The sequence below is a fragment of the Pagrus pagrus genome (genome assembly GCF_965226575.1).
Source record: "Pagrus pagrus genome assembly, chromosome: 18".
Lineage (NCBI taxonomy): Eukaryota > Metazoa > Chordata > Actinopteri > Spariformes > Sparidae > Pagrus > Pagrus pagrus.
This window is the reverse complement of record NC_140202.1, coordinates 16,302,049-16,321,231: the sequence shown is the minus strand read 5'-3', so window position 1 is coordinate 16,321,231 and position 19,183 is coordinate 16,302,049. Positions and strand designations below refer to the sequence as shown.

Sequence of the window (19,183 nt, the reverse complement as noted above, 5' to 3'; positions counted from 1 at the left end):
AAAAGGTACATAGACTGACTAAAGCTGATAGGGCTGTAAGGTCCAAAATCAACACCTATCATCCAGACAGACAGCCTGCTCTTCTGCAATCATTACTTGATGAAAATGTAGTGAAAGAATGGATAAAATATGTCAGACTCATTTGATTTAAATATCAGATTCCTATTTTTTTCCACTATTACCCATCTCATTTCACCATACATTTGGATCATTTTACCTATTTCATCTATTTTTCCTCCACTGCATGTATTGCACTACTAAGCCGGCAGAGCTTAGACCTGGGCAGCTGTGCCTGTTGTGCAGATTTTTTTTTCCAGGCTCAACAATATCTCCGTCTTCCTGATTAATCTGGAGCAGAGCGCAGAGTTTCGCAGTGGGGGGCCTTTCATTGCCTCTCTAATGAGACGCTGTGATACATCATGCCTCGCAGATAGCCAATCGCACCCTAGTCCCCAGGCTCGCACACACAAACACAAACACAAAACAGGATAGGAATAATAAAGCACGTTCTCTGAACCCCCCCCAGGCATCTGGGCAAACACTGCCCCCCCCCACTGCACCAAATCTGACCTCTGAGTGATGATGTCATGTCCACCATACACCACCAACCATGACAGATGATGTAATCATACCTACACTATTCTGTCACATGTCCAAATTTTCTTTGTTTTTCTGTTTTCTACAAGCCTGTACAATCAACATTTTTAAAAAACAGTTATTTGATAATCAATAAGTGTGCATGTTTTTTATTGTTATCCTACAGTAGTCAGGTATTGTATGCTGTAATGATATCAAAAACAAAGATTTTTTTATGGCGGTTGCTGGTCTCAGGAGGAAGAGAAAACATCTTCCACACTCCAGTGATTTTTTTTACATAGTAAATCTCTTGGACTGAGTATGTTTCAGTGTTGTTGTGAGGCCAAAGGTGTCTTGTATGGCGGGTGTGATGCGGCGTCATGGGATGAAATAACTTGTATTGAGTGTTTGTTGGGGGGAGGTGAGAGGAGAAAAAATACCTTGTATTGTCCTTTTAAAAAAGGCTTTGCAGGCCTCACAAGAGGCCACCCCATAGTGATACCCCGAGGCTATATCTCCACAGACCAGGCACAGCCTCTTGGGGAGGGAGTTCAACATGTATTCGCACTTTATGGACGAGTCCTCCATGATGGTGCTGGAGCAGTCGTCGTAGCGCTTGCGGCAGGTGCCGGCCCCAAGCCCGCTGGGGGTGAACATAGGTGGAGAGTCCAGGCCGTTGGAGTGGCTGTTCATGGCGCTGACATAGCCACCGCTTGCGTCTGAGTTGCCGCTTGGGCTGTGGTGGCTGACCGTGTCGATGACCGAGGAGGGACTGGACGGCTCTGTCTTGATGTAGGACCCACAACTAGAAGGTAGGTGCCGGTCATCAGCGGCCATTCTATTCAGCAGCCTGGGGGAGGTACGGAGGGGGGAGAGTTGGGGAGAGGGAGTTGATGGGAAAGGGAGGAGGAGAAGAAGAAAATGATTAGCAGAAGTTTTCATAGAAGTAATAATGCAGAAAGAAAGATGCTTGGGGCATTTTATAATTATCAAATTCCCAGTGAAGTTTACTGTTCCAGTGCACTGATGTCATTTTAGACAATAAAGTTTATTGCTAAACTAACATTTGTAAGTGTTATTTTTGTATAAGTTTGTATAAGTGTTAATAAAAAATAACAATATTTCACATTTATATCAAGTTTCAGGACATAATATTTTTTAAATTTTAACAGAGCGTTTGTTCAACCAAAAAACCCTTTTGTTTTCATTCGGTTAAGGGTTATTGTAACTGATAATAATAAATATTTTAACTGTGTATTACTGTATACCATGATACTGTGATTATTTTCTGAGATAGTTATCATGCTGTGAAAATCTCTTACCATTGCAACCCTACAGTAGCCTACACAGTTTGTGTTCTCCTAGAGGAGATAAACAACTAATAAAAAAAGATGTGTTTCTGAATATTAACATGCCATTTCTATATGTAGAATAAGAGGCAGAAAACATAGGAGAGGAGATATTCGGTGGATTTCATGTAGTAATTTAGTAGCCAAACATTTAAACGTACTGCATATCGACTTTTGTCACATCTGTTTTTTAAAGACTTTCCAATAGTCAGTTCTCTGTACGACAGCGTGTCCTAACCTTCCCTATAAACCAGTCAACCAGAGGGAGGATCTTAAGTGCTTCATTAGCCACACACCACGGCAAAGCGCTCAGTGTACAAATATACACAACTACAACACACACACACACAGGTGTACACACATGCCCACACAATACAAACACACCACAGACAGAAAGAAAGTGAAAGAGAGATAGAAAGAGGGCGAGAGAGAGCACTCAACTTAACACGCAAGTGCACACACACACACACACACACACACACACACACACACACACACACACACACACACACACACACACACACACACACACACACACACACACACACACAAAGAGAGCACATCGAGTCAGGAGCATCTCCATAGTTTAGAGAGCAGAGTGGACCTTGGCTTGTCTCCTTGAGTCAGCAGTCAACCAAAAGGAAACATGATGGCAAGATATTGACTTTTTCACTGTCTGCCTAATAACTGTATTTTGGAGTACATGCAATATGATGCTGTAACGTGTGCAGACTAAAGTGCAGCCTTTTGGCTGTGGCCACAAAATGCACTCTGAAGCCTTCCCTGCCCATATAAATCTATTTCAGTCCCGCTCTATAACCTTTAGCTTGAAATTGCACTGGGAGAACAACGGGGGGGAAAAACTTAGCCTTGGCATGTTCGACTCATTTTTTGGTCGGCAGAACGGAGTGAACTATTCTGGTGGAGGACTGGTGGAGGAGATGGATAACTCAATGTATTGGGGATGCAGTGTAGACATAGTGACCTCCTAGGGTCAAGGCGAGGTCACACACTTACATACACACACACCTCTTTGCATTAGGTACCACGGAGGGGGGTGAAAGGTCACCTGCACTTGCCTGCATTAACAAAATTGAGCCTTGCATGGCTTATGCAAATTCAGACACAGGGGCTCCTAGTGAGTGGCAGCTAGACAGCCCAAGTTGTGCCTTAGCACATTAGTTCCATTAGCATATTGCCAACTAATGGTAATGTTTACATATTTGACATGTCAGTTTACCATCAGCGCGAGGAGGGGGGTGGGGGTTTTCCCCTATCTGCCTGATTGGACGATAGCTGTCTGTCTCACACTGCTTCAGAGGGAACAGGAAACGAGAGGCCTCCGCTGTGTCCCCTACCGGTCGGCCGGACTGCCTCTTGCTCTCTGAGGCTGATTTAATTGTGAGGGTGGGGTGACGGAGGGGTTCAGGCCCACGGGTCAGTGGGTCAACCTTATTTTCTCACCCTGGCTTCCTGGGCCCGTGGAGATGGGGGTCAGCATGTCAAATTAAATCTCATTCCCAGGTTTCCCTCCCTGCTGTCATGTATATTCATCGGAGCTCCAGGTGCCTACCACTTCTGGAAATTCACAAAAAGGTTAACTGCTAAAATAAATAATAAAAAATGCCCCCTGTTAAAACCGTTGACCTTGTGGAATAAGCCCTTTGCCTGAGCACTCCTGGAATTCTTCTTGCAATATAAAGCCTTCGCTATATAAAACTGATACACAACTACCACTGTGCTGAAGAAAACGCTGTCTAATTTAAAGTATTTCTTTCAGCTGCTCTCAATTTAATCAATGAAAAAAATACATTTCATACTTTGCATTGGGGGCGGTTATTCAGATTTTCTGTTTTAAAAATGATCCACTTGTACTCTTAAACGCCCTTGCAGACAGAAATTGAAAAAGTGAATCCATTTCATGCCTTTCTTAAATAGAACTTGCCGCTCTTGATAATGAATGCAGATTGCATCCCCATAAATTAATGCACGGCCCTGTGTTCATCTGCTTTATGTTCTCTGTTTCAGATGGATATGTGCACCTGTGCGATAGGGCACCTGCACTTGGCTTATTAAAGGCTATATATTAAAACGCAGGCGCACAAGATGGCTCCATTTAGCTTTTATTTCACAAATTCAGAGTAAGCTTAACCCCGGTTCAAAGGCCATCTTCAGGGTGACACTTAGCATAATTGCATAAGTGTCTTAACTGTTTCCCCTCCAGCTCAATGTGGTCATTTATAATAAATGTTCTGGCTGGAATCCCCTTAACTCATTCTGCTATGACACATTATACCACTGCTATGCTTATGTTTTTAACAAGCCTGCATATATTGATTAATGATACTGAGGGAATACTAACCACTTGAACCTGGCGTATTAATCAAACAGTCTAAAATATTTCTATAAATATTAGTAATCTCTAATGGGACAGGTCCAATTTAAATCTATAAATACCATTGTATGGGGAAAATGAATTATGAACATTAAATAGTTTGACAGCAGCAATAGTTGTAATAAATAATTCAGTATGTGGGGCAGGTGCTAATTAGCTTGTGTGCTACACAGACAGAGCAGACAGGAAAGGGTTTGCTGAACTAGCTGAGGCTTGATGCTATAAAATCTATAGTTCTGTCTTACTTCCTTCCTCAAGGTAAGAGCATTTCAAATTCTGCTGCCTGGCTGCCCAAAGGAGCAGTGCTCGTCGAAGATACACTATCTCTCCCTCTCTCCTTTTCTCTCTCTGTTCCTCCTCCTTTTGTTCCCTTTGTACCGATCAAAATTCATGCTGAGTAGTGGGTTATGGGCCCGCAAACGCACACTGCGCAGTTTGGTTTTAATCTGATTCCACCTGGCCCCCCTAACAGCATTTCAGATCCCTAATATCATTCCACTGGTGCTGCTGTGACCAGGATTAGCTGGCCTAATGATCTGGCAGCTCGTCTTGCACTCGCTGTTCCTCCACTTCCGAGAGGGGAACCGAGGAGCGCTCATTCTCTCACTTCCCTCGCCTGCAAGCGACACTCTGAACACTGGATGACACCGTCGTAAGAACGCAGTACATTCGGGATCTAATTGAGCCAATTTGTAAGTATTCCTGCTGAGAGCTTCCTGCTCACTTCAGGACGATACTGACATCCTCCGCTGTTCTCTGGGTGACTACAGCTCTCTTCCTGTTTCATGTGTAAATCACAAGCACAGACCCGTGCTAGGGGCTCAACTTAAACAGTGAGTAAATTCTTGATGTCCTTTTCACTCTCAAGGCCAAAAACACAATTTTATAACATTTGCTAACCTCATCCCCGAGTGTCACATCCTTGCTACCTGATCAGACTGGGTAGGTGGATGGGAAGGGGTGGGTGGGGGAGGTGGGAGTTGACATCTGCAGGCAGGGTGATGGTAATATCAGATGCCCCGGTAGGGGCAGATCTGTCTGGATGGCCCCAGGCGATGTGGCCTGATAAGCCACTGGCCCCAGAGTCAGCGCTGGTAGGACGAACTCAATTAGCTCCTGACAGACCTCCTCTCAGCCTCCCCGCCACAGCCAGAACCCACTGGCAGCTGCCACGCTGACCTCTCCTCCAGGGGCCACTGCCACCTCTTACCGCTCCAACAAACAGCCAGGGATTCATTTTTGGGAGAGCGGACACCGCGCTGCAATTCTGCACAGCCCAACTTAAAGTCACAGAAATTCATGCAGCAGTTTATGCCACCAAGGGTGCTCGCTCGGTGTGTGTTCTCGCAGGGGAAAATGTAAATGAAAAAGGACTTGGGGCTCAGGGAGGAGTTGAGGGTGGCCCTTGGGAGAGAAGAAGGGGAATGGAGATTCCAAAACACACTTAGTTGAAATATGGAGGACGCCTTTCTGTCTAACTGGCTCCAGGTTAATGACCACCAGGGGAATAAGGGGCTAAAAGACTCTTGGGGCGACGTGTGTCTGTGCTTATGTGCTCATTGGTCTGAGTGTGTGTTTGTGTTGCAGGCAGAATATGAAAGATGGAAATATGGCAGGAAGGGAGGGGGGAGTTGGTTGACGGCTGTGGTTTGGTTGGAGGCGAGCCCGGCGCTCCATAGGGACCCATTCTAATCTATGAGGGAGAGGCCCCTAATTTTGGAGTTTCTCATTCATTAGTCCTACTCCGACTGAGGGAGGAGGTGGACCTGAAGGGAGGGGAGGGGCCTCTTTATTAACGGATATGCCAGACACTCAGGAGAAGCTGACAGAGATTTATGATGTGCAGATCTATGGAGGCAAACAAAAGGGAAGTCGAGGAGACCGAAAAACAGGAAAAGACAAAGTAAGCGATACATGAGGGGAAGGGAGAAAAGAGACACAGAGAGAGCTGTGTTTATCGTACCGATGGAGAGCGAGGGACCCGGATCAATAGTCCGTAGGCTAGGGGCTCGTGCAGGGTTACCACTGGGGGGGAGGGGGGGTGCTGCTCTGTGGCCTGGGCAATTAAGTTTTTCAGTCTCCAGCAGAGGATTATATTTAGCTGCTCCACAGCGATGTCATTGTAGTCTTTATAAAGCCATGAGCTCACTCCACTACGACAACATGAGCCCCATGCTCCAGCGGCACCACAAGATAGTGCTGGCCAAGAAGCAGATCACATCTATTGATCCCCCCCGCTTGCTCCTTCCTGTTCTAGAGATGCTGCTGGCAGGAAAGAGAGGGCCTCTTGTGATACAGGCGCTGCTGTTTGTCTGACGTAAACTGTCTGGGCCGCACTGGGCAGATCTAGTTCTTATAAGGGGCTGAGTTCAGGATATGGCTAATGATGGAGCTGCTGTCAGTGGAGGATGTGAGAGAGTTGCCGGTCGTCTAAACTTCCCGCTACGGAGAGCAAAGAGTTAACAGTCGTCTGTGCGGACCCAGCGGGGGAGCTCCCTGCAGAATTGGACAGCTCATCATACTGTGTGTGAAAAAGAAGTTCAATGATAAGTCTAGCCGGCCGCACAGCACATTTGGGATCAAATTTCTAATTCTGCCTTTTCATTAGAAAAGATTAGTTTCCATTACACCCATTATGTGGCATGGCCATGGTATAATTTAACAACATAAATTTACAATGGCTCATGATAAGTAGAAAAAGTAATTATAGTCCACTACTGGCAAAAATCACCCTTAAAAACAGTTTCTGATTATCGACGTTTAGTATATTAAAAGTCTCCTTCAAAGACTGGTGTGGTTAATGAATATCAGACACAACCTGGTGTTGTGTGATACGTTGCTGATACACTGACGGCAATATCACAACGTGCTGTCCTGCAATGCTCCATGCTTTCAGTCTAAATTAGATTTGCAACAATTAAACTGGCTGTCGACTACTACATTGATCGGCAACTGTTCTGATAATCAATTAATCAGTTTGAGTATTTGAGTAGAAAAAGAGTGAAAGTCATCTCGGCCTTTGGAAAACAGTGGTCGACGTTTTTCACCATTTTCTGACATTTACAGATCAAACAACTAATTGATTAATCGAGGAATTAATCAACAGATTAGTTAAAAATAAAAATAGTCATCACTACAGCTGTACTCGTATCTTTTTAACATTTAAATGATGGAACACGTTACTTACACAATGTTTCATCTTGTTGGGCTGTAAAACTGTAATACATAAAAGTAAATACACTGTATATTTGATTTGTGTTTTTTTTTTTAAATGTCTTCACATTTTAGTTGAACAGTATGTTTTCCTCTTCAGATACACAGTTGCTGTCAGGTAGCCTATTGTAAATTAGAGTTCTGCCAGGTACTGTTTATCACTGAATCTCTTGCATCATGAAGCCATCTTTAACATATCGTGACAGTATATCATGAGTTCTCACCCAGTCATAAATAGTGATTTTCCGTGTGTGACATGATAATAAAATGAATCAAATTCAAAGAAAAAGATTTAGTATGGCCAAAATTTCTGCACTATTGTAAAGAAAGTTAAAAAACAAAAAAACTTGGTGAAATAACTGACCTGCTCAGGCTAATATTGCAGGAACGGGTCATAAAAAAATCTGTTTTATGCTACAAAAGGCTAGCTTTTGTTTAACTGCCATAAATTATGTGGAAAGCCAGCAGATATCAACCACAGCACACCTCTCACGTACTCTCAGCGGGAGTTCCTTATGTAAAATAAAGAGGGGGGATTATAAAATATGAATGATGGAAACTTGAGCAAAAAAAAAAAAAAAAATGAAATGAGTGCAAGTCATGATCACTGTCCAGATATTTGTGGAACAAACTATCAGAGGAAAGATATCAAAGAGGCTGGTTAATTTGATCAGAAAGGTGAAGGGTATTTCTGATTGTGTTGCAAGTTTCTTTGCAATGTGTGTGTCACAAACAGAAAGACATATTATTATAAAGGGTTAAGGCTATTTAACACAGTCCAGTGTAAATCACAGGTTTAGACACAGTGACTGTGCGTACAGGAGGACAGAGGCATAGAGCCATGCATGAAATTACTTCATTAATCTTCTTCTGATAGGCCGTCCTTGTTTAGGGGGGAACTCTACCTGCTTAAAACAAAGAGCCCACCGTGCCTCTGTCATAAATTGTCCTCTTCATAAAAAGAAGAGCCAAATATAAAGATACAAATGTACATGCATACACACAAGAGAGCAGGCCAGAATTGTCAGGTTTATCAGGTTTCCAGGATCATTTAAATACAATCAGATGTGTAAATGTGTCATCATCATGGCACAAAGTCAAGATTAAAACAACATTTATTATACAACATGATCATGTCAAAAATCTTACTTGATTTCTCACATTTCAATTGTCTTTTGTGGCGCACAATTCAAACATTTCCAAGCTGAATTGATGCTGCTCGAAACACTATTGCTATGACTGTCTGCCACAGCAGCAGACATAGTCATAGCAATAGCCTCTAGCTTTTTACAGGCTCATCTCTACCAGCTGCCACACATTCCCCATAAATAGTGCTGGTAATAAAAAGGCGGGTGGGCCTAACTGATTTATACGGTGGTGTCCACCACCACACCATTCAGGAATAATTAAACTTTGGGGATACTTCCTGAATTAATGCGTTTCCTTCAGGGGGCAATCTAAACACGCATTTCAGCGTTCACCACGTCTGGTGTCGCCGCACGTAACGGGAGGGAGGGAGTCTCCAAGTGGCAGGTTCAACAACCAGCCACTCAATGTGACCATTGGATTGCACTTAGCGCTGTAGGGGTAGTCTCATAAGGAGGCATTTTAATGTGAACATGTTTTGTGACCAACAGGCAAATATTAATAAACGAACACAGAGTTGTATGATGTGAGGGCAGACAACACACACACACACACACACACACTGTGTGTGTATCTGTTAGTTATGAGATGAGATTAATGTCTTATAAGCTAAAGTTTTGTGTGGAGAAGAGACAGAAACTAACCTGATAATCAGACTGAACTGCTGTTATTTCATATTTGAATCACTGATAAGATTTGAACCAGACTAAGTCAAAACAGAAAAGGAAAACAGTGATTCTGGGTTCATGTTTTAAGATTTATATTCTTTTAGAGCATTGCTAATTTTGTGTGAGACCGCGAGGAATTCGAAGGCCTTTACAAAACAGATTATTTTTTCACACTATCACATATTTATTATTTATGATAAGTTTTGTTGACAATCCAGTTCTGACTGCTAAAAACAGGATTTTGCAGACTGTGTTTTAGCATAATTGAATGTTTGAGTTGCTTAAAAATTCAAAATGAAAGGTTTTTGTTATTTCTGTAATATGAGCGATAACAGAAACAAATACGTCAATAGGAATTCCTGTTCAGTACAGATAAACTAGGCCTATAGTGGCTGGCTATTTACACACTGCCATGTCAGTGGCTGATTATTGGTCACATCTGCTTCCCTTGGGCAAATCAGAGTGAGAGATAGTGGTACTCTGTCTCTCTCAAAGACACACCCATAACATAGCTTCTGTAAGTTCAGTCAAACTTTTTATATTAACAGCTGATGATGATACGAAACACAGATTTCCTTCAAATAACAGACCGTGTATTTTAACATACGAGCCTGAAACATTTTATCACAGCTTTCCAAAGAGCGCTGAGGGAGAAAAAAAAAGGGCTTAGTCTAAAAGCTGTAACGTAGAGAGCCATGCAGAGAAGACTTGGTGAAGCTGTCAGAGGGAATCAGAGCTGCTACTGTGACGGACGGTTTCAATATTGATTTCATAAATAAACAAAGCTAAGCATCGATCCTAATGTTATTTTGCATTTCAATTACTGCTCCGAAACATAACCTTCAAACAACTCGCCGTTCAATACCAATAGCCTTCACTGATAAACACCCATATAGTTACCCACCTTACATCACATTTTCTTACCAAGTGTGAATTAGTGGGCCTGGAGTTTTCCCTCCACTGCATTTAGAACAGAGTGGCTTAAAAGCAGCAGCGTTTTAGTGCGCATTCATATCTACAGGGATGCATGTAACACAATATTAACGGAGAGAACCATACGAAACATGGCAAACAGAAAACTTTCTTGTAACTAATTTACCACTCCACCGTTTTCATTATTTTTCCCTCCACCTCTTTCCGTGACTCAGTTATTCTTCTCAACTTCCGTTTTCTAGATGGTGTGTGTGTGTGTGTGTGTGTGTGTACATGCATGCGTGTATATGTGCGTAAATGAGGAGGAGCCCTTCAATGTTGGAGCAACAGGAAAGAAGTGCTGACGCACCGTGTCAGTGATAGCACTCTGCTGCCACAAGGGCATGAGAGCCCACGTAGGCTAGCATTATCCTTCTAGACTAATGGAGCTGGTTATTTTTAAACAGATTCTCACACTGCGGTGGAGGTGTCCAAGGTTACAATGGATGAGAAAATCAGGAGGGACGCGTGCAGTGACGGTTGGTGGTTTCTGTGCGGGTGGGTGTTGTAGCCAAAGAGGCATGGAAGCTAATCAGTGACAGGTGTAAAGGTCCGACATGAGATGGGGTCTCAAGGGACTGCATGTCATAATAACCTTCCATAATTGAACAATATTATCAAAAGATATTCAATATAATTCAATACTTTCTGCAATGAGATTCATGACATGTTGGTTGTTATGAAAAGAGAAAAGTTAATTTGTAATATGACATTTTTGTGCATTATATTAAATAGAGAGCTCAGGAACCCAGATGAATAAATATAAAAAATAAAGACATAGTTTCAGAACAAGACTTGATATTGCATGCTTTTCTTACTCTTAATTCCCCAATGGATTGCCTGGGGAATAAAGCACCACTACAAATAAATGGGAGTGTTTAATGTAGAAGCTTAAAAGCCAGCCTAAGCGCTAACAAGTATGAACCCGAATACCTCTGAAGCTACAGAACAGTGAACATCCAGAGAGTGTCAATACACTCTGCATCCCCATTTGGCCTGGAGAGGGACAACATGCTCCACCCTCCCCCCTGCTCAGCCTGAGCTGAGTGACATATTTACAGTGAAAGTAATGATACTAGATACCAGAAATGAGAGGGCTCCAGCGTGGCCAGTGGACTCAGGAATCTCTCTAATGAATTGGACAACAAAGCCCTGTTGGTACAAGGAAGAAGTATTTAGAATTGGGCGACAAACTGAATTTTAAAACATGAGATTTTCTTTAAGAGGATCATATCCCAACACCTCCTAAAAGCTCTGGGAGATGAGGAGGGTGGGAGTGGGACAGGTGGGTCTGGCTGAACGCTGCGGCTACAGAGGCCACCAGCTCCTGGCTCGTAGCGGGGTGGCCATTCTCGGCCAGGAGCCTCTTCTGGTAATGTATTCTGAAACCAAATTACCGTAAGCTGATCCCATCTGGATAGTGTCTGTGCACGGCTGCTTTGGTTACCCACCACTGCCTCTAGCCTGTGATAGCATCTCCATGAAGACAGCAAAAATCTGATTAACCCAATAACAATGAAACACTTGGTCAAAGAGCAAAGAGCTTTTAACTTAAGATACACTAATGCAATTCCCTCGCCTTGTTTTCTGAAACCTAATAAGAATCAAGCGGACGGACTGCTACAGATGGGTGTTTGCAGGCTCTAATGCAGCAAGCTGGGAATGAAGTCAAATAAATTGAAATCTAATTCATCATTGTGTGCTAACTTCTTTCTGCTTCTCTAAAAAAATACATTAAAAAGCTCTTATTTCATGAAGGGAAATTGGATAGCCTTGTTAGTTTATAGCAGTGGCTCTGCCAGGGCTTAAGGAAAGCGAGGGTGTTGATGGAACGTTTAGAAGCAGAGAGAAGTCACATCTCAATTCACTGCCGCTCAGACTGTGTGTGTGTTTTCTAGTAAGCACGAGGAACTCAGACTGAAAATCCTCAGCGCTGGATGACTTCTGAGTGGCGCGAACTGCTACTGCAACACAAGATCAACAACAAGCTGGTCAGACCCGTACAATAAATGACTCATCTCACTGCACGAGTCAAGGGGTATTTAGACTCAAACAAGTCAAGCAAAAGTGAAAAACAAGACGAGTGCAACGGGCTTCATAGAGAATGAAACTTTCAGTAAAACCTGTGCTATCAAAATACTTAGTCACAGCGCTCACATTTTTAATATCTCCAATGTGCAAACAGACAAGAGGAGCGAAAACTCTGTTTCCATCTAATTCCCACTCAGTGGCAATGCCCTCGGGTCAAGCTATAGAGTGTATTACTACAGTGATTCCACAACAGTGCTGCGCTAATTACATGGAGCACATACGTCCCACTAATCCTCTCACCCAAGCATCACGGCCACATACAGCCCACAGTGAGGGGCTGCGAATACCGCTGCACAATTAGCAGCAGCGAGCCACTGCTGAAGCAAAATAAAACAGCAGCACACTCAGGCCAACGCTGGAGAGATCCCACAAATAACTGACTGTTGGTAGGCGGACATGTAATCAGGAAAATGGTAATTTACTGTCATCAATTCTACATGATGCTGTGACAGATTTTTAGCTTATTAAAAACTATTATTACATCCTCAAAAGTCATTTCTCAACACATCTACTGTAAGTCACTGAGGTTTCTACATCAAACACCTGTTCACAGCTCAGCTTTTCAGAGTAAATGCTCTTTTCACTGTTATTTTAAATGTTACATATATCCACATGAATGAAATATTATAAACATGGCATACAAAACTGTAACTGCTTTCTGCTTTCTTACTGACTTTTTTTTTCTTTTATTGTGCACAAATTTCAAATCAGTGCACACCATATCTAAATCTCTGATGATATTGTATGCTTTAGAAAAAACAAACATAAACATTAGTTGTATTATATTACTGAAAAATATTTTGTATTCATATTTAAGAACGTCTTACTTTATGTTTAATAAATTAAATACACAGTTGGAGTGCAATTATAAATACATTTCTGAATTTTGCCAGATTACCTGAAAGGAGACAAAGTCAAATACATTCAACTGAAAGGAAATTTTAAACGAATGATTTCCAACAATAACTGAAAATGTTAACTGTTTTCACGTTTAATGTTTCTCTTTATTGCAATTAATATGTTTCAAATGTGTTGGAAGGTGCATCTGTAGGGAAAATAATTAGAAAAATGGAAAACATCTCCTTAGATTTTAGGATAATTACATATTAAGATTTTTTGATATACATGTGGTGGTGTAAAGACCTGCTTAAAACTAAATACATATTGTAGTAGTTTTACCCTACAATACTCAGGGTTTACTACAATGAAAAATATAAAATTACAAGTATAATGCCTGATGTGATACAGAATTACCCACTCTGTTACTGCTGTTTGTGTCATTTTCTATTAAGGTGTATCTGAGAGGGAAGTGACATTTTATAATTCATCTTAGTGGAATAACACAGGAGACAATTGCTTGCATGTCTAAGATATCAACATTTTTTTTTTCTAGAATGGCATTTCAGATTAGATGTTTGAAGCCTAAAGTAAAGAATATCTGTAAAGCAATAAACACTGACAGAAATCAGCTCACTAACTTTACACTGAATTATCTTCTGTTAAGTATTTTCATTGCATGTGTAACATAAAAAAAACTCAATTGTGCTATCATTAAATAATGTTCAGTGTAAGAAAAGTTACAAGACAACTCAATTTTGGCAGACGATAAGAATGCACAATTTAAATCAGACTTTTGTAGACATTTTTCAAGGACAGAATACATTTAAATTTTAAGTAAAAGCATAAATGTCAAAATACACTGAGGTGTGAGACGACTGTAACATGCAATTGAAATGTCTCAAAAACATCTAATTGGTCTTCCACAAATCACCACTTTTGCTTATATACTAGGTTAACAATAATTTCTAATGAAAATATTCTACAACATGTAATATAATAAAGACTAACATAAAAATTGTCTACAAATTAAAACAAAACTTTAAACAAGCCATATGTTTTAGTCTGTGTTTTTCATGCATTAACAGTGGTGTGTGTGACGTAAATACGTCAATATTGGACCATAAAATTGTTTCCAATAAAATTAAAACAACATTTTCTACAACTTAAGATAGTTTTTTTTGTATTTAATGTGTGATCTAAATGGATTTACAAAGTATAACTGTGGCAGGTCCTGTGAGCTCAGACTGTCCCAGCAACCAGGAGCTGTTAAGACAGCAGCTTGCCTCGCGTGCCGCTGGCTGGGACAGACCTGCCAGCTCACTGAGGTTACAGGGTCCTTTCATTCGTCTTTCTCTGGCTACAAATATTACAGTGTGTAATTTATCCCCTCCAATTCCACGGATTCACGCTAATCTCATCTCCTTAAAATATTATTTTCATTCTCCCTGGGCGGCCCGATCTAGGATCAAAGCCATCAGCAAACAACCTCCTAACCCGACCGGACAGGTACCCCCAAATTCTTTAGGAAAAACACACACTTTGCTGAGGGGCAAGCTAAATCAATCAGCCGTGCTCTGAATTAAATTTATAAAGACTGGCAAACATGATGTGCTCCCACAATAAATCTACACACACATACACAGTTGCACCTGCCCTGTTGCTCTATACTGTCAAGTCCTACGTGATTTAAGAGCCCTTAAAACAATGAACAGGAGAAAGTGCATGTTTAAGAGCGTGAGTAGGCGTGAGAGGGAAAGTGCTGCTAAAACAAGAAAAAGTTCAGTTCCTAGAGTAGTAGCGTTCGAGAAACAAAACTAGAGCAGACTGTGTTAAAAGAGTAAACGAGGATAAAAAGACAGACAGTGAAGAAACAAAACTGCATCACAACAGAGCGGTTAAAAGGAAAAAGTGAAAGAAGGAAATCAAGAAACAAGGTGCACCTACTGGTTATGATAGCTGAGAGGGTCTGGAAGACAAAGTTCTGAAATGTCCATCAGTCCAGTTTTAGCATTCCAGGAATGAGAAGAAGAGGAAAGAGAAAACAATTGAGACCCCGCTTCTTCCCCAAATGATAGCACAGCACCCTCAGAGACAACGCTGGCGAAAAAGCCCCTCCAGCACCGCTCCCCCCAGCCTGCACAGGTATGCTGGACTCTGATGGATTGAGTGGGCGCGTGTGTGCGTGAGCATGTGTGTGTTGTGTGTGTGTTTATGTATATATGTGTGAGAGAGAGAAAGTGTCTGAGTGTATGTAAGTGAATGTGTGTGTGTGAGACAGAGAGGGAGAGAGGGAGAGAGTGAAGGGGGGAGGGACAGATAGACAAGAGAGGTAAAGGGGGGTGAGAGAGAGAGCGAGAGCGAGAGAGAGAGAGAGAAAGAGAAAGAGAAGCGCAGGCAGCAGCAGTGGGATGAGCGCTAAGATGGAGAGAGCATGAGAGCGCGAGCGAGAGGAATGACTCTTTCCATGGTCGGGATAGGGCTCTTTAAGACTCAAGGGCTTGATGAATATGGAACAGCTGCTGTTGGCTGGCTCCGAGGGGCAGGACTTAAAGCGACAGAGGGGCCGGCGGAGCACCGAGGAGGAGGGATCCAAACGCTCGCTCGCTCACTCGCACACTCTCCGCTATGCACAAGTGCAACACACACATACACGCACCACACATGGCTCGCACGCACACAGACAAAACAACCTATCACATGAACAACAAAGATGCGACTAGGGGAACAGTCAACACACGAAGTTTTCATTTAAATTAGATAAGTTAGAAATTCTGGATGCTAAATTTCAAGCATAATTGAAGATAATAAATAGAAGTATTAGTTTGTTTTGCATTTGTGCAATATTTAAGAAAAGCCTGATTCATTTATTTACTTCTGTGTTGTTTTTTAGAAAAAGGAACATTTATTGTATTTAATAGTAAACAAAGTAAAGTAAAATCTTGACCTTTTTTTATTTTATTTTTTTACATTTTTTGATCTATCCTTGATTAATTTGCAAGTAAAAGCATTTTCTCTCCACATTTTGTTTGCATGCTTGCATCAATATGCATCGCAATAATATCAAAGCCGAAAGAAAAGCCAAGGCAATCACACAACAGCAACAACAGAGAACTTTACCAAGCAGCTGACATTTCAGAACTTGACTATCCCAACAAAAAAAACATACTGTAATCCACTCTGTGCATTTTCAAGATATCAAAATGCACCATTATATAACGCACCATAAAGTGACACCAGCCTAAACCACACTATAGAAGCTCCAGCAAGCAGTCGAGTGCATCTGCAGCACTTCACTTTCAAAAAGCAATAGCTTTCAAACCACTAAGGACAGTAAATGTATTTATTGAGCTGTGTCGCTAGCTCCATTTGCCGGTGTTACATGTGAGGTACCATTGTGAAACCTTTCACCACCTGTGAGAGATGATCTCAAGCCATAACTCATATTCTGGAAGCCCATCAGCTCCTAAAGCAGCGGAAAATCCAGCTCTGTCTTCTCTAACCCCAGCTTTAGAAGCGCCTGTGTTTCACTGTTGATCAAGCTCAGTAAGAATGCCGAGAATGCAGATACCATTTCACAGTCAGTGAGGGTCTCCATGTTACTGTATCCCCACATTATAAGAACAGAGCTTACCATGGCATCTTATTGGAGAAATGAGCAGTCCGACAATGGCTGACACTTGGCTGAGTCAAGCAGAAAGAAACAGCAGCTTGGGACACTTCTTTAACTCTCACAACTCTCTGACAACGGTCTTCAGCTACTTCAGTAAAAATATGAGTGAGTGAGTGAGTGAGGAGGAGTCGAGAACTACCAGCAGATTCATGCAAAAAAAAGGTGTGTTAGGTCGCTCTGCTGCTCTCCAGTTTTCTCTGCTGAACAGGAACAGTATAACCCTCGGAGAGGACTCCAGTTCCATTCATCGGCTCACGTTTCTATAATCAATGCAAAAACATCACGCAATCCCTATTGATCATCACAGGCCTATTGATGTGCAGCAATAGTGCCTCCACAGTGGCACAGATCACACAGCATCTGCTCCCTTTTTGTGACAAAAACAAACGACCAAATAAATGAAAATCCAATTAAGATTGATGCCAAATCAAACACCTGTCAGTTTAATTCCTTAAAGAGGAGTAAAATCACTATCAAAAACAGCTCTCAGACTTCAAGACACAGAACTAAATACGGGACAAAGAAGAAAATTAAACATATCTGTACACTTCACAAGGCACAGACAAGAAAGAATGTATACTTTTTAAAATACAATTTTAAATTAAAAAAATTCAGCTATTTATTCAAGTTGTCTCTCTCTCCAATCTATCTCACTTGGCATGTACAACCTTTCAAAAATATTTCAAGGACAAAAGCTCAGCTAAAGAAACCAAAACTGAAACAACAAAATTGCAAATTCAGCATTATGTAAGTCAAAAGACAGACTTACTACTGGATAGATAATCACGAGAGGGTACCCCCTCACAACAGACACAGACAGCCACATTATCCTGCTATCTAACCTGTGTACTGTCTTTCATTTTGATAACTGCTTTCACTTGATAAATCACATTTCTGCCTATTCTCCTCTGGCCTCTCGAGGTTTTTTCGACTGAAACCACATAGACTTTTGTCACGCAGTGTGAGCTATGTAAGCCCTGCTGCTGCTATCGCTGCTTCTTATCAGCTCAGGTATGAAAAAAGTCAAGGCATGTGACAGTTGATTTGACAGGAAGGGATCTGATACAAATAAAGAATAGAGCTGCACTAGGCAAACCCTCGATCACGCATGGCATGACAAAGTTAGTGGAGTATGACAACTGGGAGCAGGAATGCGTTGATTTATATAAAAAAATTATCATTATTTTATTTATTTGTTTAGATGATTGAGATTTCTGTTTTTTTAATGGCATCAGACATTTACATTTATTCATATGTGTTTACATGTACTGTATGTTTGGGTGGTGCAATAAAAAATCATTCTACATTAAATTAACTTGAAGAAAACAATGAGCAGGACTCACATTACAGTCATTTTAGCAAACTAAGCAACTTTAAGCAGTGGAATGAATACTGTTTGGTTTGAAAGACTTACAATAATGAATCCATAAGTGGCATAAAATGCTGATGCATTAATTTGCTTTTCATGCAGCAGAACTTAAACATAACACCACAACAACTATTGCCAACATGAAGCTGCTCTGATCATTTTGCCTCGACCAACTTTCTAATTATTTAACACAAAATGTCATTAAAGTCTGGAGATGTAAACAAGTTTGACCCGGAAGAAAGCATCTCTAAAACAAACCTACCGTAGCACCCCTTAAACTACAATTTCGCGAGGAATTGGCAAATAAATCTGCATTTTGAGTTGCCTGCATTTAAAAACAGTTAACCCAGAATTTGTCTTGAAACAGCCAGGCAGCTAGGCCTTTTAAGTCGCCATATTTAACCTATTAATGCACACAGCAATATAATTCAGTGACCATTCCCAGAGGACAGGGTACAGTGTTGCACTGCACATGCCTCAATTAGCGCTAAAGCGCGTGCACACTGATGTCCTTTACAGGAGCTACAGGTGCGTCGTCGAAGCTACATTTAAATTAGCATAACAATGTTTACACTCTTCAAAACAAAAACAGGAAAAAAATTGATGAAGAAGGAGAAGGAGAAGGAGATAGGATGATGAATGTGTAGTGTGCCTTACTTGGACAAGTCATGTCACATCCCGGGCTGAGCACAGCGCGCAGTAGACGTGCAGGCGGTGCAGGTGGTGCTGTCTCCAGGTTGTAGTGGTGGTGGTGTCTCCAGGTTGTAGTGGTGGTGTTGGTGGTGGTATGGCTCTGTGTGCCTGAGCGCGCCGTTTAACTGTCACACACCGCAGCTACACTATCAACTCCTCCTCCGGCGCGCTCCCTGTGGCTAAACCAAACACCTCCAGCAG

At 41.7% G+C, this 19,183-nt stretch overlaps 1 protein-coding gene across 6 annotated transcripts in view; it reads right to left on the bottom strand.

The window, feature by feature from the left end:
- Window positions 1-19,146, bottom strand: part of esrrb (estrogen-related receptor beta) — a 47,589-nt gene extending 28,443 nt beyond the window's left edge. The window contains exons 1-4 of one of the 6 annotated variants that reach the window (XM_084380711.1): window positions 18,947-19,146; window positions 15,195-15,231; window positions 11,403-11,471; window positions 1,017-1,426 (exon numbers count right to left, since the gene is read on the bottom strand). In XM_084380711.1, the coding sequence (XP_084236837.1) occupies window positions 1,017-1,426; window positions 11,403-11,471; window positions 15,195-15,231; window positions 18,947-18,959 (529 nt within the window). In that variant the 5' untranslated portion in view covers window positions 18,960-19,146. Of the gene's footprint in view, window positions 1-1,016; window positions 1,427-11,402; window positions 11,472-15,194; window positions 15,244-18,946 lie in introns of those variants that run through there. The other 5 variants (XM_084380713.1, XM_084380716.1, XM_084380712.1 and 2 more) reach the window with 5 other exon arrangements.
- Window positions 19,147-19,183: the final 37 nt, after the last annotated feature.